Raw genomic sequence first — 22,205 nt, 5'->3', positions numbered from 1 at the left:
TTTTCTTGGTTTTCCTCCTACCTCTTTGATGGTCTCTTCCTAAACTCTTCTTCTCCTTTAAATACAAATTTTTAAATACTTCAGGCTCTTTTCTGGCCTTCCAGTTTCTTGCATCTAGATACTTTTGAGACCTTATTTTACTTACTCAGATGACCTAAATCTATAGCTTTGGCATCTCCCAAAAGTTCCTCCGGATGTAACTAGTATCTTAGAAACCTTCACTTAGACATTTTATGGTCATCTCAGACTCTCTTGGCCAAAATAGAATTTCTTGATTTCTTCCTCACCTATAGTTTTGAAACCTTCATCTCTGTCTTTTCTGATTATAAATGGTATTATAATCCAATCAGTAGACTGGATTATAGCTGTTAAATCTATCATATTTTAGTCTAATTTTTTCCCCATCACTGCAACATGGTATATAGTCATTAAAAACTGTTTTCTGGAATCATATTGCTTAGGTTCAAATCCCAGTTCTCTGTACATTTTCTGTGGCCCAAGTTAGGTTACTTAACCTTGCTGTGCTTCACTGTTCTTATTGGTAAAATTGTAAAATTATTAGAACAATGCTGGGACATCGCAAGTATGTTGTTTATCAGCCTTGAGTATTAGTATTGCTGATTCCACCATCACCACCTGCCCTCCCATCCTAGCCCAAACCTCCATCATCTCTTAACTGGGACTATTGCATTCGCCTTTTAATTGTGTTCTGTACGTACGTGCTAGTACTCTATTCACCTGTCCTCAATTCCATTCTAACCCATTCTCCTACAGTAGACAGGGTGATTTTTCTTGGACATAAGTTACATAACATTATTACCAGGCCAGAAGCAGCCTGAGGGCTTCGCGCTCGTCACACTTGCTGGAGACTCCCGACTGCAGAGCTTCACATCCAGCCCCTGCGGACCTTCCTTACCCTCGCCTCTTGCCTCACTGCTCTTTCCCCACACATACAGCTGAGTTGCTCCTTCTTCTGTGAACGGGGTAAGTTATGGTCTCCTCAGGGTCTTCGTCCTGTTCGTTTCATATGCCTAGAGTAAATGTTTCCCTTGTCTTCACCACGTAGGTCTTCACTTACCTTACCTTTTAGAGAGGCCTATGTTGACCACCCAGTCAAAAGAAGCCACTCTGACAGTCTCTATCTTATCACCCTTATTTTAAATCTCTGCCAAGAGCTTAACATTGTCTAAAATTTGTCTAATATTTGTATTCTCCACTAGAATATTAGTTCCAAAACTCTATCCCCACATTAGATCAGAGTGTATCCCTAGTCCCTAGTCTACTGCCTGGCTTCACAATAAAGTGGTGGAGAAACTTCCAAGAATAATACAGTTACCTTTATTTTTTACTTTATTTGCCAGTTTTCTTAATCTGTAATACAGTCCTGAATGGATCCAAGTCCAGGAAAACAGTTCCTTCACTTAGCTTTTTAGGCCTTAAGCTAGAATCAGCTCCCGGCTACCAATTAGACTCTTCATTGAGAGCATATTAATAGTTGGGTTTCCCTAGGATTTGTTGACCACTGAGTTAACTGACCTGTCTGAACATAAAAGATTTTATACAGCTTCCAGTTTGATTTTGCTTCAATATAGCACTCCTTGAAGTCTTGTCTTATACAATTCTTTACTACCAAAATGCTCTTAAATGAACCTGAAGGATTGTTTAAGTAGTTTTCATTTATTGACATTTATCTTGTTTAGGCATTGAAAGATTACAAAAAATATGTGATAGAGCTTGTTATCTGTCTAGAAACTTAAGATGATTCATCTCATTTTTAATAGTTAACCCATGAGTTTGAAGCTAGTATACTATATTTAGTTTAATAATCGAAGACTTGTTTTATGCTACTAGCTTGAGAAATTTCTGTCTCTAGTAGGTAAGAATGAAAGGGGAAAATTATAACTTAATAGCAATGAAAGTTTATGAGTGGCTCTATGAAATGAAGAAGAGTGATATGAGACAGTAAATTACAGAACATCCTTCATTCTAAACTGGAAAAATTTCTAAAATAGCTCCTTTATTTTGAGCCACAGCATGGACAACACCAACAACACAATGTCTTGCAAGGATTTCTTTTTTTGTATTTTACAGCTAGTCCAAATTTTTCTTTAGTAGTGTTAGCATACTCTTTTGTGCCATTGACTATCATTTCAATACTGTTGATACTTTCTCCCTGTTCCTCTACCAAAAGCGATATCTGAATGAAAAGATCCCTTAAGTCCTTTATTTGGCTTTCCAGATTGACCAGTTCTTTGTGTCTCTGCTCTATCTCTGAGAGTTGTGCTTTAGTGATACTGATTTCTGTGAGTAAGCTCTCATTAAAAACTTCCCATTTTCCTTGATGAAGCATATCATTTACTTCTTCTTCAGGTAGTTCTTTTCCAGCAACTTCAAGCTGACGGAAAATAAATGTCCTGCACTTCTCTTGTTTTGCTGCTATTGTGTCATTGTATGTAAACATAGTTTGCTGAAAATGGCGGAACATCGCGGCATGCTGAAATTTAAGTATCCTTGTGACCACTGATGACGGACCACTTTCACCCTCTGACTTTTTAACTTCTTTTACTAAATCATCCAAAGCTCGGTTAATGTGTTCTGCTTGGATTTTTATCTCTTTCGCAATGCTAGATTCTCTCTTAATTAAACTGAACCTCCTCATTGAAGCCACCAGACTTTTCTGTTGCTGCCCAAATTTTTGAACATTATCTGTCAAATGGTTAATGCTCTCCTGTAGTTTTTGGATCTCATGTAGGTGTCTCTCAGCTACAGGCTCTCTTTCATAAATAACAGCTTGCTGCAGAAACACCCCTTGTTCCTCTGCTTCTGTAGTTGACACATCCTTGTCTTTAGAGAGCTCAATTTCCTTTGTTCGTTGCTTCAGTTCTTGAAGTCGGTCTTTCATCTTCTCTTTTCTCCTAAAAGCAAAAATGATTGTGTTGAACAAAGACAAAATTGGTGTTTTCCCCCAGTAGCAGTTGGTTTCACATAGCTACATCTGTCTCACAGGAAAAATCCTCATGGCTTTCTGAGAAGATGGTTAAAAAAAAGAAAAATTGATAAGAATTTTCTCATAAAGATTACTCAACTAGGAAAAGTAATATAAAATATCTTATAAATTACTTTGCATAATTCAGGGCTTCTGTGAGTCTTATTCAGTTGTGTAAAGTAGCTGAGTAAGCAGTGATAGAGAAATAATTGCCCCAAAGTAAGTTCTTCAGTATCATGATACTGCCACAGAATAGACTTTTCTTGATTTAGGAAGATTTATCTTAGAATGGATGATTTGACCAGATCTTTTTAGGACTTAAAGGTCACTCTGAATGTGTCCTTATTACTGAAGGTATGATTCCCAGTTAATTTGGTCCTATGTAATGTTAAAAACATTTTCATTTTGCTGTTCTGTGCTTAGTCACTCAGTCATGTCCGACTCTTTGTGACCCCGTGGACTGTAGCCCGTCAGGCTCCTCCGTCCATGGGGGTTCTCCAGGCAGGAATACTGGAGTGGGTTGCCATTTCCTCCTCCAGGGGATCTTCCCGACCCAGGGATTGTACCCAGGTCTCCCTGTTGCAGGTGGATTCTCCTGTCTGAGCCACCGGCGAAGCCCACATGCGCACTTCAGCTAAAACCAGTGTCGTGACGGGGGTTCCATACGAGAGCCGTAAGCACTGTAGATAATGTTGGATTCACCTTAACGTTTCTCAGTCTTCTGGAACAGACTAACACATTGTTTGACATAGCTTTGTTTATATCAGTTCATAATAAGTGGTATTTTTTATAGGCTATACAAAAATCTTATTTGAGAGACACTGATGATATTGACATTTACTATATCCTGTGTTGGTAGTTATTCAAGGAATCAGTTGGTGTACATAGTTATGTATAGTGATATGCATATACATGTATAATAATACGCATATGTATAGTGAAGTGATAAAAGGAAATCCTTGTTAATAAAACGCTTTATTTTCATAGTTAATCTTGACTTTAGAAAGGCATTCGGAATACCTTTCAGGGTATTTGTGTGGGTAAGAAGTCATTAGGCAGTGACACATAGCTCCCTGAACCCCGGGTGGTGTCAGCATCAACTCGGAGAAAGGGCTCTAATGTTAGGCTGTTAGACCATCACACTCAGGGTTTGAGACATTTATGCAAACATTTTTATCAGTTATTTGGATGCCATAGAAGGCATTCTTTTCAAAATTGTTGATGGTGCAAAATTTAGAGAGCTCTTCAGTATGTTGAAGTACAGAATTGGTATTTGAAAAAATATTATAGAACACTATACTGAAATAAAAAAATATATTTAACTGAATAGGTGTAAAATGTTTCACTTAGTTGTTTAGAAAACACCTTTAAATCTATAAAATGGAATACCCTTGAGTCCATAGAAGGGCTTTTCTCACAAGTAGAGCTGTCTGAACGTGGAATGAACTGCTTCATGACATAAAAACCTTGCCATCTCTAGAGATGTTCAAGATATTCTTGAATGATGATTCAATCAAGGATATTGTAGAAATGATACCTTTATTACATAAAAAGTTAAACTAATATTCCTTTGCTTTTAAGGTATTGGAATTCTGTCAGATAATTTTTGAAGCTTACTTTATGCAAAGTTTTAAATGCTGTATTGTATATTCAGTAATACCTGTCCTTGTGTAATTACTCTCTGAAGGGGGGTGGACAGTATGCAATTAAACAGATAAATGAGATAACTTTAGATCTTGATAGATCAATTAGGCAAGGCCTCACTAAAGAGCTATTTGAGTAGTAAGACCTAAATATCAAGAAGATGAAGAGCCAATAAAGTGTATCCTGAGAATTAGAGATGTGGTGCTGGAGAAGTGAATTGGACTGCTGTGTTTTAAGGACAAAATTAATGCCTGTGTAAATAGAAATCAGGCTTTCCAGGTGGTACTAGTGGTAAAGAACCTGCCTACCAATGCAGGAGACTTAAGAGACGTGGGTTTGATTCCTGGGTAGATCCCCTGGAGGAGTGCATGGCAACCCACTCCAGTATTCTTGCCTGGAGAATCCCATGGACAAAGGAACCTTGTGGGGTTGCAAAGAGTCGGACACGACTTAGCTACTTTAGAGCTTTAGAGGTAGAAATTAATATGAGCGGTAACACTGAAGGAGTGAAATCAGGATGGTAGGCAGGGATCAGGTCACAAATGGCATTGTGGGTCAACGTAAGGAGCTTAGATTTTATTTTAGATACAGGGGATGACAGTTAAAAGAGAAATAGGATATTGACCTAAGGTTTATGTTTTTAATAGATCACAGTATTCAGTTCAGTTCAGTTGCTCAGTCATGTCCAACTCCTTGCGACCCCATGGACTGCAGCACACCAGGCCTCCCAGTCCATCACCAACTCCCGGAGTTTACTCAAACTCATGTCCATGGAGTCTGTGATGCCATCCAACTATCTCATCCTCTGTCGGCCCCTTCTCCTCCTGCCTTCCATCTTTCCCAACATCAGGGTCTTTTCAAATGAGTCAGTTCTTCGCATCAGGCGGCCAAAGTATTGGAGTTTCAGCTTCAATATCAGTCCTTCCAATGGACATTCAGGACTGATTTCCTTTAGGATGGACTGGTTAGAGCTCCTTGCAGTCCAAGGTACACTCAAGAGTCTTCTCCAACACCACAGTTCAAAAGCATCAATTCTTCTGCACTCAGCTTTCTTTATAGTCCAACTCTCATATCCATACATGACTATTGGAAAAACCATAGCCTTGACTAGAAGGGCCTTTGTTGGCAATGTAATGTCTCTGCTTTTTAATATGCTGTCTAGGTTGGTCATAACTTTCCTGCCAAGGAGTAAGCATCTTTTAATTTCATGGCTGCAATCACCATCTGCAGTGATTTTGGAGCCCCCCCAAAATAAAGTCAACCACTGTTTCCACTGTTTCCCCATCTATTTGCCATGAAGTGATGGGACCAGATGCCATGATCTTAGTTTTCTGAATGTTGAGCTTTAAGTCAACTTTTTCACTCTTCCTCTTTCACTTTCATCAAGAGCATCTTTAGTTCTTCTTCACTTTCTGCCATAAGTGTGGTGTCATCTGCATATCTGAGGTTATTGATATTTCTCCCAGCAGTCTTGATTCCAGCTTGTGTTTCATCCAGCCCAACGTTTCTCATGATGTACTCTGCATATAAGTTAAATAAGCAGGGTGACAATATACAGCCTTGACGTACTCCTTTTCCTATTTGGAACCAGTCTTTTGTTCCCTGTCCAGTTCTAACTGTTGCTTCCTGACCTGCATACAGGTTTCTCAAGAGGCAGGTCAGGTGGTCTGGTATTCCCATCTCTTTCAGAATTTTCCACAGCTTATTGTGATCCACACAAAGGCTTTGGCATGGTCAATAAAGCAGAAATAGATGTTTTTCTGGAACTCTCTTGCTTTTTTGATGATCCAGCGGTTGTTGGAAATTTGATCTCTGGTTCCTCTGCCTTTTCTAAAACCAGCTTGAACATGTGGAAGTTCACGGTTCATGTATTGCTAAAGCCTGGCTTGGAGAATTTTGAGCATTATTTTTCTAGCGTGTGAGATGAGTGCAATTGTGCGGTAATTTGAGCATTCTTAGGGCTTCCCTGGTGGCTCAGAGGATAAAGCGTCTGCCTGCAATGCGGGAGATCTGGGTTCGATCCCTGGGTTGGGAAGATCTCCTGGAGAAGGATATGGCAACCCACTCCAGTATTCTTGCCTGGAGAATCCCATGGACAGAGGAGCCTGATGGGCTATAGTCCATGGGGTCGCAAAGAGTTGGACACGACTGAGCGACTTCACACTTGAGTGTTCTTTGGCATTGCCGTTCTTTGGGATTGGAATGAAAACTGACCTTTTCCAGTCCTGTGGCCACTGCTGAGTTTTCCAAATTTGCTGGCATATTGAGTGCAGCACTTTCACAGCATCATCTTTTAGGATTTGAAATAGCTCAACTGGAATTCCATCACTGTATAGAAAATAGTTTTCTGATGACTTCCAGGAGAGATCTGGATGATGAAACTAGATGGAATAAATGGGAACCATTTGGGATATATTTTGAAGGTGGGAGCAATAGGACTTATTGGTGATTTTAATGTTTCAGCAGCATGTAATCACTATTACTTCTTGAAATGGTTTCAAGTGTTTCTCCTGACTTTCCTCTTGCCTCTTTGGTTCTTCCTTCATCTTTTTCTCCTCTCTGATTTCTCCTGTCTTTCCCACCTCTGAATACTGGAATGCTTCCGCACACAGTTCTCTTTTTATCCACCATTGTTTTCAAGCCTCACAGCATTAAATACTGTATGTTAGCTGATGACTCAAAATTATATCTCAAGTATAGACTGCTCTCATAACACCTGTCTACCCAGCAGCGCCATTTGAATGTCTGTGTCTAAAATAGGCTCCTGATCTTCCTCCCAACTCCCAAACTGCTGCTCCAGTTCAGTAAGTGGCATCTCTTCTGGTCTCTTCTTTCAGTCTTCATCCAGGTCACTTGACCAAAAAATTTGGAATCATTCTGAATATTCTATTTTGTGTCCTCCCCCCATGCCCCCCTTATATTTAAACTAGTAGCAAGTCTTGCCAACCTCTTTTTAGGGTACATGGCAAACTACCTCCTGGCTCAAGTCACCATCCTTTCTCGCCTGGATTATTGCAGTTGTCTCTGTTTCTTCATTTGTATCCCCTTCTCCTTTGCCCCTTTGGTCTTTTCTTAATACAGACATCAGAGTTAAAATGTAAGTCAGATCACATCATTCCTATGTCTAAAGTCCTCCTTTAACATGATCTCTCAGAGGAAAAGCCAGAGCCTAAAGGTCCTGTAAGGCTTCCCTGAGGTCTCTTTCCCTCAGTCTGTAAAGAGTCTGCCTGCAGTGTAGGAGATCCAGGTCTGATCCCTGGGTCGGGAAGATCCCCTGGAGAAGGAATGGCAGCCCACTCCAGTGTTCTTGTCTGGGAAGTCTCGTGGACAGAGGCCAGGCTAGAGTCCATGGAGTCACAAGAGTCAGACACGGCTTGGTGACCGAGCCACCACCACAAGGTCCTGTGTGCCTTCCCCACCCCCTTTTTGCCTCTCTGGCCCTGCCTCCACAACCCCTGGCTTCCTCTGCTTCAGCCATACTGCGCTCCTTGTTACTGCTTACACAGACCTGGCGGGGCCCTGCCTCAGTGCCTTGGCACTTACTGTCTGAAATCTTACTGAAATGACACCGCTCTCAGAGGGGCTGTCCTTGGGCACCCTATCAGGAACTGCAGCCAGCATCCCCAGCTTTAGTTTCCTTCCTAGCACTTTTCACTATATTTTACTTATTTATCTTACTTTGTTGGCTGCTCTACCCCCTGAATATAAGCTCCATGAGGGCAAGGATGTTTATTCAGTCTGTATTTCTAGCACCATGACAGGTTTTGTGTTTATCCGAGTTCTCATACTGAGCTCTTTATACCTCGCGTTTTCTTGAGTTCTTAATATTTGACAGACATTGTTCTAAGTGTGTTGCATGTTTAAGAACTGTGAATTAAGTATTACCATAGTATGTATTTCACAGATAATAACATTCGGACCCGATCTTAGGGAACTTAACCGAGATGTCAGCTTGTAGAGTTGGGATTCAAATTCAGACAGTCTAGGGTGAATGACTCCCTCTTTGCTATGATATAAAGCCTTTTTCAATGGTGTCAGATGCTCTATAGAGACCATATGTTTTCAGAAGAGGCAACTATTTAAATGAAGTGGTTGAGAAAGAAGGCAGATCACAAGGGATATGACCTTGAAATCTGTTTTTGATGGGAAAAGTCTTTTATAGACATTAACAGTTTACTCAGAGACATTTCTGTGTATCCGGATTGCTGAGCATTTGAACTATTGCTTGGAGACATTTAACAGCAAGTTTTTGTTTCCTGAAATGCACTTAGAATTTTCTGCTATTTATTTTAAATTATCTAAATATTTAATTCAAATAGCTTTAGGTCTTTTATTTTACCACTGATTTGCTATATTAAAAGTTAAAAAAGTTTCAGTCTGTATAATTTATGCAAGTAAGAGACTTCTATGTAGGGAAAGGATTTTATTCTCCCTGTCTCTCCACCTTTCCATTGTCTGTATTCTACCTTACTTGCAAGGAATAATTTCTCTACTTTAGAAATAGAACTAACCAAAGCTAGTGGCTTGCTAAGATCTGTGGGAAAAAAATAATAAGCTATAACATTAAGCCTGGAAAATTTGTGAAAAGGTTAGTTAAGGGAGATGATGAGAAGGTGGCAATATAGAGCAGACTTTGGGTGTTAGGAAAGTAGATCAGTATGAAACAGTGTTAAGCATATCTTCTAGGAATGTATTTACTGGCCTTTGCCCTTACAAGTAGGAAATAAGCAAAATAGAGGAAATTTATTTAATAATATGTGAACATACTATTTTTTAAGTCCTTTATTAAAGTAAAAGCACACTGATTTTAATTGAGAAAGATTTCAGTACTAGAGCAGCCAATTAAATATGCAGAAAGCTTGATGTTATCATTTTTTATATTTTTCACATCTTTTAGATTGTATTGGGGATTCTCTGGTGGTTCAGGGGTAAAGAATCTGCCTGCAATGCAGGAGACCCACGTTTGAAATTAACTTATATATATATAATTTCACAGTTATTTATAATTACAATTAATTGTAATTAACCTAATATGATTATTAATATAAAATTCAGTTTTAAAAGATAAATTGTAAAGATCTTTAGCTTTATAAGCTAATTTAGGTTGGAACTTCTTGTGAGTTTTAAATAATTCAGTTTATGAGAACTTTTCTTGTGGTCCCATTTTATCAGGCAATATTTGCATAATTATGTCACAGTAATATCCAATCACCAAATCTTGGTGTATGACAACCACAAAGATGTATTTCTCATTCATGTTTCATGTCCATGTTGGGTAAGCAGGGGCTCTCGTTCCCATCTTGGTCTTTCAGAGACCTAAGCTCCACCTTTCTGAGTGTGGCAGGTTGGTAGGGCTGTTGGAAGTACTGGAGAGCTCTCATAGATATTAACTGCCGTAGCCCTGAAATGAAACAAAGCATGTCACTTTGCTTTGCAACTCCTCAGCCAACTGAAGGAGGATGGTAGTGAAGTGTAGTCCTCACCTGTTCTCCAGAAGAGAGGTGATGAACCTGGTTTTTTCCACATCTATTGAATATTGTAATTTCCAAAATGAACCCTTAGAGTTAACTAATCAATATCTAACTAATCCTTAGAGTTGACTAATTGGTTTTTCTTTATGGGGAAATTGAAAATCAGAAAAGTTAAATGTCTTACCCAGAGCTTGTTAGTCGTACTGGTATAATAATGCAAACCCCCTGGTTGCTGGGCCAGTGCTTTTTTACATTATAAGATGTTTAATACAAATTTCCTAGAATGTATATGTTATATAAAGCTGGCATTGTCTGTATGCTCTTTTATATTCAGTATTTTATAAATATTTGATGATTAAACCCTTAGAGTTAACTAATCAATATCTAACTAATCCTTAGAGTTGACTAATTGGTTTTTCTTATGGGGAAATTGAAAATCAGAAAAGTTAAATGTCTTACCCAGAGCTTGTTAGTCGTACTGGTATAATAATGCAAACTTCCTGGCTGCTGGGCCAGTGCTTTTTTACATTATAAGATGTTTAATACAAATTTCCTAGAATGTATATGTTATATAAAGCTGGCATTGTCTGTATGCTCTTTTATATTCAGTATTTTATAAATATTTGATGATTATGCTGGTGAAGATTTTTAAAAAGAACTAAAAACTATCATTAAGTGATTGTAGAAATTTTTATCATGTAGTTACTTTGAGGAAGCAGAGTTATCACACATGATTTATTATATGCCTCTGATAAAGGCTAATCTTTCCAGTAATACAGGGAAGTAATTTACTAAAGTTGGTTAGTTTAGTGAATTATCTTGAATAGTTCCATACTGTTCTTTGCTTTAGTGTTTATCATTTACTTATCTATATGCTTCCTCTGGTATTACCATATTGACGCTGAAAATTAATTTCTTCCCAAAGTGTTTAGGATGTCATGTTGCTTTTGAAACAGTCATAAGCTCCTTTCTTTCTTCCTCTCACCTTCCCTTCCTCCCTTCCTCCCTTGATTTGCAGATCTGTTATTTTTCTTTATTTTGTAATAAATAGAAATAGATTATCCTAATGAAACATGTTATAAGTGAAGTTGAATTATATCAGATATTGTACTATGTTTTTAATATAAATGCTGTGTTTAAAAGAAAAAAGTTTTACAGGAGGTAGTGTAGCATATTAGATCTAAAATAATTATGTTAGCAGCTCTATTAGTTAGGATTTTGCATATTATAATTTTTCAAATTAAGTACTTTATAATTTAGAAAAAGAAAAATTGTTCTGATCTCTTGTATCTGTGTCATGGGAAATATAAAAATTTTTGAATTCTAGTCTTGGCACCATGAAGAAATTGGCATTCTTGTATTTTCTTCTGCTGTACCTCATAGTCATAGTATGAGATAAGACAGAAAGTGAGGTGTATTGCCTTCCTTTTATGTACACAGATTTATGTATCCTATTCATACATACATATGTACATACATACATGTAACCTGTTGCTATGAATTCTTATAACTACATTGTACATAGCAGGTATGATGTTTGTTGCACTATTTTTTAAATTGACTTCTGTTCTTCATAATATGGGAAAAAAGAAAAGAGTATTTGAGGCTTAGACGAGAAATAAGGGGGGTGGGTATCAAACCAAAATAGATTTTAATTTTTTTATTCATGTGCTAAGTAGCCTAAAAATTTTTTTAATTTCACAGTTGTGAAGAACTACAGTGAATATAATTTTCTCTTTGATTGTGTGGCTTGAAACAAATCCCGAAATAAACTCTAATATACTTATGGCAAGTTAGGTTCTTCTTTTTTTCATTTTAGTTATCTATGAATGAACAGTGCCATCGTGCCATCCAAAACCTTTTTTTGAAGCATCATAGTTTAACTTATTTTTTTTTTTTAAAAGAAATAGGGTATTTCAAATATAGTAGCACAGTATGCTTTTGCAAAGTGCTTTTAAGGAGGTAAATGTTACTGTCACTGGTTTTGGAAATGGAGATATTTGACTCTGACCCTTCTAAAGGTGATCTTAGCCTGGGTTTCTGTGTTTTTGGAAGAACAGTTTGCTGAAGGAATACCACGTGGGTTGCCATTTCCTTCTCCAGTGCATGCCTGCGTGCTGAGTCACTTCAGTTGTGTCCCCTACTCTGTGCAACGCTGTGGACAGCAGCCCTCCAGGCTCCTCTGTCCACAGGATTTTCCAGGCAAGAATACTGGAGTGGTTTGCCATTACTTATAAATAGTTCCTTTGTTTATTGTGGTCACCAACTGTTTTTCCTGGTGATGGACAGATGTATTTAGTAAACTTCATCAGCAGTTTATCTTCAGTAGGGAATTATATAGGAATGCCCAGAGTGCCTTGCATTATGGATATGTTCAACCCCATTTTTATGATTGTCACAACTATGAGTTTGACATACTCAAACTATCATAGCCCAGTTAGTATACAGTTGTCCCTGCATATTGTGGGGGATTGGTTCCATGACGCCCACAGATGCCAAAATCCATGGATACTTAGGTCTCTTATGTAAAATGATGTAATATTTGCATACAACTTATATATATCCTCTTGTATATTTTTACTTTAAAAATATACTTCAAGTCATTTCTAGATTACTTATAATACCTAATGCAATGTAACATATATAAATGTTTGTGAATAAATGTTAATGCTATGTAAATAGTTGCTGGTGCATGGAAATTTCAAATTTTGCTTTTGGGAACTTTCTGGATTTTTTCCTAAATATTGTCCATCTGATGTTGGTTGAATCCATGGACACAGGACCTGCAGGTACTGAGTGTGTGGGCCTGACCTTTCTCTAGGGATCTCTATAGCTCAGGTAGTATAAGTATGGGCCTGATTTTTCTGTAGTGATTTTGTAGCCTGAGCGACTACATCACTCCTTGCTGTAGTCCTGGACAAACCAACAGAGATTTTCCTTTTTCTGTATGCAGACTATGTTCTGTTTTTTTCTGTTTCATTACTTTATATAGGAAACTTGACTTTAGTTCGCAATTATGCACACTCTAAACCCCAGCCTCTAAGATAAACGTGTTTGCCCCTAGTAGCCAGTGGTTGGTTGGTGTTGTTATTTAGTCACTAAGTCATGTCTGACTCTTGTGATCCCATGGATTGTAGTCCACCAGTCTCCCCTGTCCATAGGATTTCCCAGGCAAGAATGCTGGAGTGGGTTGCCATCCCCTTCTCCAAGGGATCTTCCTGACCCAGGGATCGAACCAGACTCTCCTGCACTGACAGGTGGATTCTTTACCACTGACCCACCAGGAAAGCTCAGTGGGGTTAACTTTAATTCCTGCTGTCCACTTTGGCTCTGAGTGTTTTTGCTCTTCATTTTTGGCACCTGGAAATTTCCCTTTCTTACTTCAGATATAATGATGTAGTTTAGAAATTTGTCTTTCTTTTCTTTTTCCCCCATAAGATTATATCAAGCACTTCTCTAGGTTTCTAGCAAGAGGAGGAATTTCTTTATCTGTGCATCTTCACTTAAAGTCATAGGTGATTACTTTAAAGAGTTTACATAATTCAGAATGTTCCTTAATTCCTTATATTCATCTCTGTATAAACTAACTTAATGTAGGTATTCAGGTATACTTTCATGCTATACATAAATTGCATTTTCCATTAGTTGCATACTCATAACTATATGTATAACTATTTCCAATTTATCTTACGATCTTCTTCTATCTTCATAAATTATAATATAAGCAAAGAGATATCTAAGTGTATTAGAATTTAAAGTTGGAAGAGACAGAGTTCATGAAGGCATAAAACATTAAGCACATAGTTGTGAAATCATTTAATTGCTTAGGTAAGTGAAATTGACAATGCTACCATTTTATGCAATATTTTCTGCACCTTAAATTTATTTTTTTAATATCAGAAGAGTTCTATCCAATTATGTCATCTTTCAGCATGTTTAATGTACTGCTTTGCTATACAATTTTGAATTTTACTGTTAATAACTGATTGTATCTTTGAGCTCAAATGTAATATTTGCAAAAAGAGAATTAGAACACTGATTTATAAATACACTAATTAAATTGACAATTTGTTCTCTGAAATACAAAAGCAAACTTGTATTACTCAAAAGTTTCTCCACCCTATTGCAGATAGGGAACATTTCTAGAAACAGAAATATGAATAAAATTTTTCTAATACTTTAGGAAATATGCCCTGGATCGATACTTTATATAATTTACAGAGTTTTTAAAAGTAGGACATTTCTTTTTATAGTTACTATTATCTACCTGCAATGAGGAAGACCCAGGTTTGATTCCTGGATTGGGAATATCCCTTAGAGAAGGAAATGGCAATCCACTCCAGTATTCTTGCCTAAAGAATTCCATGGAAGGAGCAGCCTGGTGAGCTACGCAGTCCATGGGGTCTCAACAGAGTTGGACACAACTGAGTGACACCTTAACTTTTCACACTGAATAATCATTTCAAGAAATGTAACATGTTTATTTAACATAAAATGGAATTTTTTTTGCTTTTGTGTATGAAGACAGCTTGCAGCATTTCCCTAGTTCAAGGTGAAAGCAGCTATTATTGGAATGTTCACCTGTTTGGCTTACAGGAAGAAAACAAACTAAAAAAGATATTGCAAATTATGTTAATTATATCAGTTTAAATTATTTTACATTTTTTGGTAATGCAACCTTTGAGTGCTTTTTAAATTCTACTTTTTGTTTAATGTAAATAACTGTAAAATTAACTCTTAACAGTAAGACTATATTGTTTAAATATTAAGACTCTTGTAATTTTGAACTCTCTCATATCTGACTAAAGTAAGCTGTACATATATAGCATTATTTTTATATTAAATTTAAAACTGCATCATCACAGAGGTAGTGTGTTCTGGGTATTACATGGTCAGCTTTCACATTTACCCTTAAAGCACTTAACTAATGGAAATATTATTTTGATTTGAAATATTATATATTAAAATCTAACATAACAGTTGTAAAATAACTTTGAAGAAATATCAAAAAATAAAACATGTTTTGATTAAGCCTCCAAACTTTAATTTTGAAACTACCTGTGCATTTTGCATTTAAATGATGGTGACTTAAGTTTTTAAAGTTATCAAATCAAATATAATATTGATATTAAATTTTATAATTTAAGTACTAACTGAAACATCTAAAAATTGAGTACTTAGAAAAATTGAGTATGTCGGTATTTTACAGTAGTCCTTTTACAAGATGACTATTTTTTAATTTCCTCAAATTAATTTTAAAGATTCTGGGAAACAACAATGAAGAAATTAAGGCCTTATAGAAAATATTCTTAAATTTTTAAACATTGTACATATGTGGCAAGTTGGGCATAAACTTCTTTTTCAGAATTAAGTGGAAAAATGTTCTCTAAAGCAAGCACAGTATAATTTATATAGTCTGTTTATAGAGGAAAGAATTTTAAGTTTGTTTTTATAGGTTCTGACCTTCTAGTGTTTCCAAAATGGAAAGATATTTTTTAAAGGACTTAAAAGGAGAAGTTGATTTTGTTTGTAGTGGTCTATTTCTAGGGACTCTAAACTCCTATCTCATTCAGCCTATTGATAGTATATGTGAATGGATCAGCTGCCTATAGCCCGGTCCAAATCTGAACAAAACAGGTAGCTTCAATTATCTGTTGAGTTCTTTTTAAATGTCACAGATTTAAATCTCTGGATGTCTCACATTAAAAATACAGAAAAGAGTGGTTTCTTTACCTTTGTCTTGTTCCTTTGGCTTGTTTGTGTTGCTTTTCCACCTGCGTAGTTGGAGTCTTGCCTGTGAGAGAAAATCTTGAGTATCATCTGTAACATTTTATTCATATTTTATTTAAATCTCTGTCTTATAGTTCACAGGCTAATTTCTGTACGATTTTCATTTAGTTAACGTAATTGAAAGCCACACAATGAAATAAAATAAGTTAGATATAAAGCTATTTTGCAGTTCGTATCAAGTGAGAACAAATTGCTTACCTCACACCTGGAGAATCCGGTTCTGCCTGTTAGCTGCCTGTTCTTTAGATTAAAGGAAGGTTGTTTTCACTGGAGCTAGTTGGTAACAGGAAGTCCTTGTTAAACTGTCTGCTATAGAAAACTTGGCACAGGCTCTGAAATTCCTGTCCTATAGTGTATATGAAATACATTACTCACAAAAAAGGGCGTTTATAATTAAACAAAGATTACTTTGTTTTCTAAAGGTGTGAAACCTTGCTAAATTGTTGGAATTTGGAATAAGTAGGAATGAAAAGAACCTTAGGTGAAGGCTTTTTGTTCAGTTTACGTTAAAATAATTGAATTCCATCTTATTTTAGGGAATTCGCTTCGCTGGTGGCTTAGCTGGTAAAGAATCCGTGTGCGATACAGGAGACCTGGGTTCAATCCCTGGGTTGGGAAGAATCCCTGGAGAAGGGAACAGCTACCAACTCTAGTATTCTGGCCTGGAGAATTCCATGGACTGTGTAATCCATGGGGCCGCAAACCATACGTGACTGAGCAACTTTCACTTAGGAAATTAAATAGTTGAGTTCCATCTTACTTTCTTTTTTTTTTTTCCCATCTTATTTTCTTAACTCAGAAAATTGCCAAATTTCAGAACTACAACAGCCAGAAAAGAGATAGTATCTTTAAACTTGCAACTTTTCTTTTTGGTATGCCTGCTATTTTTAAGTTTCTTTCATAATTTCCCACTTGAAAAGACTGAAATTGTGCAGTGCTGTTATGCTCTTTATTATATCAACAATTCAAAATTAAGTGTTGCCAGAGTGAAATATTTGTAGGAAAATCAGACATGAAATTTCTCTTGCATGACTAATTTTTCTTACACTCTCTTTTTCTCTGCCTGAGGTGTTATGTTTTGAGTATGAGAGGTGGGACATTGCTATTATATCTATCAAAATATCATTTGTATTTATTCTTTGGTTTAGTAATCCCACTTCTTGAAGTCTTTTCCCACAATAAGGAATAATGCCTTCACACACTTATTCCTCACGGCCCTTTTTGTAAAAGCAAAACATTGAGAACTATCCATAAATACTACATGTAGTTCTTTAGTGGCTGAGTAAATGATGAAACATGCATATAATCAACATTTTGTTTAATAGTAAAGAATATAATAATAAAAAAGATGATCTCTTTATACTGCTTCAGGGTAATTTTAGGATTTACTGTTTGGAAAAAAAGCATAGTAATTCACAGGAGTGTATATAGAATGCTAACGTTTGAGGAAGAAAGGGAGGGTATAGATACACATATAAACATCTGTTAACCAATCACTACCAGTGGATAGCCAAGGTGCCCAAATTGTGATCTTTAAAATAGCATTTTTTCCATGTACGTGTTTATATTATTAATAAAAAAACAGTAGGAGAATGAATGAAAAACTAATGAAAGTTCATTCATCCTCTCACTGTACACTCCCTGACTTGTTTTTATAGTTAGATGTTACAAGTAAAATTGACGATACTGCCATTTTTACACAGTCTTTTCAGAGGTATTGGTAGTGATGTTGCAGGAGTAGGCAGTGTTGGCATTGGGGGTGATACTGATTCAAAAACACTTAAAAGAATAAATTGTAATGTGTATCTGGTTTGGATCTGAATTTGGACATTACACTTAAAGATTTTGAAGAATATTAATTTTTTTCAGAGCTTAGGTGTGACAGTGGTATTAGAATATTTTTAAATTTTAGGGTGAAGTGATATGACTGATGGGAACATGGAAGATATATAGATGAGCAAAAATGGTATAAATTTTTAGATAGGTGATAGGGTTCATTAGATTGATTATTCAACATATTTATGATATAATATATATTTTCCTGAAATACTACCAAACCCTTTCCAAGACAGTATTTTATTACCTTTTGACCTCTGCCATCTGATAGGAAAATAGTTGTTTTGTTGTTCAGTCGTTCAGTTGTGTTCAACTCTTTGCGACCCCATGGAGTGCACCACGCTAGGCTTCCAGGAAAACAGTATTTTGTGGTAATTCCTAACTTTTTTTTAGAACTTGTTTTGTTTTTTTTTACTTGTTCCCCAGTTTGTTCCTAATTGAGTATAAGGTTTTCTATGTCTAGTGCTGTGCTAAATAAATTAGATAAAAGTGACCTCATTTCTCCAGTAAATTGCACTTTTATGTGAACACATCCACACACTGGAAATACAGGTTAGCTCAAATAATACAAGCTTTGAATGACTATTCAGGTATGTGAAACATGATGCAGTTTGTATTTTAAGGAAGAGAAAAGACTTGGAATAAGGGCCTTTGCATCACGATGCAGTGTATTTTAAGAAGATAAGGCTCTAAGGTGAAAGGTGTAACTGATGGCTGAGAGCTGTGGAAACTCGTCCACTACTTTTTCTTTTTGTACTTTGTTGTTGGCCTGTTGACCTATTGCTTGTTTTCTTGACATTTCTCTGTACTTGATTTCCCTTTTATAGACCAAATCTTAAAAAATGTTTGCAAACTTAATAAAGGAAAAATGATGGAATAAAAGATAGTACATTGCTCTGTAAAACCAGCATGTTCTGTAATCAGCAGGGTTAAATCTTTGGAGTAGGAACTTGGTGAGAATGTTTTTAAGCAGCTGTCTGATTGTATATTTGCTGTAAATCCACTTTACTTGTGTCTCTCTAGGTTGGCAAATAAACAGGATAAAGAAGGGGCTCTAGGAGAAGCTGATGTGATTGAGTGTCTTTCTCTGGAAAAGCTGGTCAATGAGCACAAGTGCTTGTGTCAGATAGTAAGTTTTGAGGCTTCTTTTGCCCTATAAATTATGTTCGATATAACTTAGTTTTTGTAAAGGTGATAAGCAGTTAGAGAGTAGGCAGCTAACAAAATAATTTATTAATGTTTCTTTTCTAAATATTTTACCCAGGAAATACATGATCTCACTGTTCATTTGAAATTACTTAATACAGTGATATTTGTTTTCTGTTTAGTTGTTACTGACTTCTTTAAAATATCTTCCATCATTTCAAAGACTTTAGATTTGATTTTGTTTAAACATTGCTGACAAATACGTAAGCTATACAAACATGTTACTCTATAAATATTGTAAAATGGTGGAAGTATAAATACACAATTTATACTTAGGATAGTTTATAATGAATTTTGAAAGATTATATTAGAGTTATCCTACAGTCTTAAAGATGAACTGAGGATTTAATCATTTATTCTTTGTTTCAGAAAATGATTGTTAGGCCATCAATCTTAAAAGATGCTTAGTGCCATAAGTTCCCTGGTGTAAGAAATTAAAATTTTCTGCTCCTTTTATTATGTAGTGTTAAATAGTAGTAGTATTAATAGTATTTTTAATAGGTAGTTTTCTTCTGTAAGTTCAATTTTGTCTGTCAGTGATTTTGTTTAAAATTATCTAGCACTGCCAACTTCTTGTGTCTGAATCACTCTCCAAACTTAGAGGTATAATCCATAAAATATTTCAACTCATACATACATACTAATGTAGTAATTATTACAAAGATGTATTTTATAAGTTAAAGAAGCAGGTGCTTTATATTATTAATTTAATGAGTTAATTGATTCAATTCTCCAGTAATCATACTAATGGTTTATGAATGAATATTTGTAGAGGACTTTTAGTTTTAATCTTTAAGTAAAATAAACTTCTGTTTTTAAGGAACCTTGTTCAGCAGTCTTGGGATATGGAAAGAAAATTGACAAGTCCATTAAAAAGGGCCTTTATTGGCTGCTACATATTATTGCAAGGGACTTTGATGCCTTAAATGAACGCATCCAAAAAGATACAACCGAACAACGTGCTCTTGAGGAGCAAGAGAAGCGAGAAAGGGCTGAACGCGTACGGAAATTACGAGAAGAAAGGTAAGTAGATTAATTATATAGCACAGTGCATATGAAATGCCAGAAACACCTCACTTTTATGAATAGTTTTTTAGTTTGCCTATTCAGGTTCTTCTTGGTAAATTTTTTTTATTTCTGTAGACTTAGCAGGTTTGGTTGATAGAGTTCTAATTTTCCTAATGGTGGTATAGTAGTTATATTTATTGCTGCAGTATTTATCTCTCACAGTTTTACAATTTTTATTTCTTTATTTCTTATGACAACCTTTAGTGCAGTGGTTCTCAGTCCACAAGGTGATTTTGCTCCTCAGAAGACATTTGGCAATGTCTAGGAACATTTTTGCTTGTCATGGCTGGGAGGTGGAGTGCAATTGGCATCTAGAGGGTGGAGGCCAGGGATGCTGCTAACCGTTCTGTGATGCACAGGACACTCTCCCGTAGGAAAGAATGTGTTGTAGACTGAGATACTCCTCATTAGTGTCAGTGAAGATAGAAGGTAAGCTGTTAGTGGATCACCCAGCTGAAGCAAAATCTGATCTTCAACACTAGTTTTTGTCTGAAAGGAGAATGAATTGTACCATCTCAGGTTTTAAAAACATGTTATTAAAACTGTTTTTAAAATATGTTGCCTAAATGGAAATTTTAAAAATATTTAGCAAACTAAATTAAAAAAAAAGTTTACATAAATTCTACCATTGAATCAATTATAATAATATTAATGCTGGAAGAAACTAATACTCAGATTTGATTACATGCATACATGCTAAGTCACTTCATTTGTGTCCAACTATGTGTGATCCCATGCACTGTAGCCCGCCAGGCTCCTCTGTCTATGGGATTCTCCAGGTAAGAATACTGGAGTGGGTTGCCATGCCCTGTTCCAGGGGATCTTCCTGACAGAGAGATTGAACTGGCTTCTCAGATTTGATTAGATGTTGAATTTAGTTCTTAATCCCAAGATTTCTCTTTCTTTCTTCATCTGATTGTTACATGTCAGGGGAGGGAAGAAACAGAAAGATTTCCAAGTGAGCTCTTGTGGCATCCAAAGTTGTCTTCCATCGACCTAAGTAATACTGGTCTCCTGTGTGCTTTAACAATTGCAGGCTGGTGGGCAAGAGCCCACTGACTGTCCGTGGTGATGCCTTTGTGAGGTACTCCCTCACACTGTCAAGGAAACCCTCTGATTGCTGGTATCTTTCATTTAATTCAGAGACAGGACTTATCTCTTGGAGGGATAACTTTTCTATCCTCAAGTGCTCAATAACATGAGCAGATCAGTGACATAGGTCTCTCTTGAACCAATAAGAGGTTTTAGTTCCTTTGAGAATCTTTGATTTTCTATTCTAGTGTATATTTTCATTATATAAAGCTAAGTACACCCAACCATTCATGTAAATATACCTTCTATGTATTTATGAAAACAAAATATATGGCCATAGTTTTCTTTTCTTTTTTTTTAATGGCCATAGTTTTCTAAAGGCTTCTTTGGTTTTGCTCCACTTAGAAAACAAGCAAAAAGAAAAAAAAAAAAGATTGAATAAAAGAAATTTAGTCTTTTTTTTCCCCCAGTTTTAGCTTTTTCCACAAAGATGTTCCAGATCATGATATGGCTGGCTTTTCTGGTACCCCTCTCCCCTTCCCTCCTTTCTCTGAGCCATGCCACTTGTCTTCGGAATCCTCTCCTGTTTAACAGAATCCATAATTAAATTTAGATGAGAGTGTTAAAAAGAAGAACTTTTTATTGTTAAACACAATTTAATAGGTTTTTAGATTTTTATAGGTTTAGATAATTTTGGAAAAAACAGTAAAACAGCTATTATTGGTATCTGAAAATAGTATATTAAAACCAGATACCTGAAATTACTTACTAATAAATGATAGCATTAATAATGATAAGTGTCCTGTAAGTATGTTTATATAGAGAGCTTTCACATGTATTAATTTATCTGAAATAGCTCTATGAAATAGGTATTTTGTCCACATTTATGGGAAAGCTGAGGCTCAAGTATGCAGATAAATGACCAAGGTCACAGAATTAGTAAATTGCAGATCACTAAATCTTGGCTTTCTAGGTTCAGGATGAGAGAATATATCTTTCCATCATAGAACTTAATTAATAAATGCCATAGTAATGAGCATTGACATTGTTCTACTATACTTACAGTCTAGTTGCATATCTAAAATAGTCATGTTTCTGTCTATAGCGACTTCTTTTATTTTTTTTTTATTTTTATTTTTTTCATTTATTTGTATTAGTTGGAGGCTAATTAC

At 36.0% G+C, this 22,205-nt stretch overlaps 2 protein-coding genes across 5 annotated transcripts in view; one reads left to right on the top strand and one right to left on the bottom strand.

Moving 5' to 3' along the window:
• ARL13B (ARF like GTPase 13B) overlaps positions 1-22,205 on the top strand; it is a 79,450-nt gene that overhangs the window by 40,402 nt on the left and 16,843 nt on the right. For all 4 annotated transcript variants that reach the window (XM_070455035.1, XM_020889383.2, XM_020889381.2 and 1 more), the window contains 2 exons: positions 18,751-18,856; positions 19,754-19,956. In XM_070455035.1, the coding sequence (XP_070311136.1) occupies positions 18,751-18,856; positions 19,754-19,956 (309 nt within the window). The remainder of the gene's footprint in view (positions 1-18,750; positions 18,857-19,753; positions 19,957-22,205) is intronic.
• STX19 (syntaxin 19) lies at positions 1,333-16,612 on the bottom strand. Its single transcript, XM_020889385.2, has 3 exons — positions 16,090-16,612; positions 15,835-15,895; positions 1,333-2,915 (listed from the first exon to the last, which is right to left on the bottom strand). The coding sequence occupies exon 3, from the start codon at positions 2,900-2,902 to the stop codon at positions 2,018-2,020; it is 885 nt and encodes a 294-aa protein (XP_020745044.2). The 5' UTR covers positions 2,903-2,915; positions 15,835-15,895; positions 16,090-16,612; the 3' UTR covers positions 1,333-2,017.

This window comes from Odocoileus virginianus, chromosome 25 (assembly GCF_023699985.2).
Source record: "Odocoileus virginianus isolate 20LAN1187 ecotype Illinois chromosome 25, Ovbor_1.2, whole genome shotgun sequence".
Taxonomy (NCBI): Eukaryota; Metazoa; Chordata; class Mammalia; order Artiodactyla; family Cervidae; genus Odocoileus; species Odocoileus virginianus.
The sequence above is the reverse complement of the archived record's forward strand: the minus strand, read 5'-3'. Positions and strand labels throughout refer to the sequence as shown.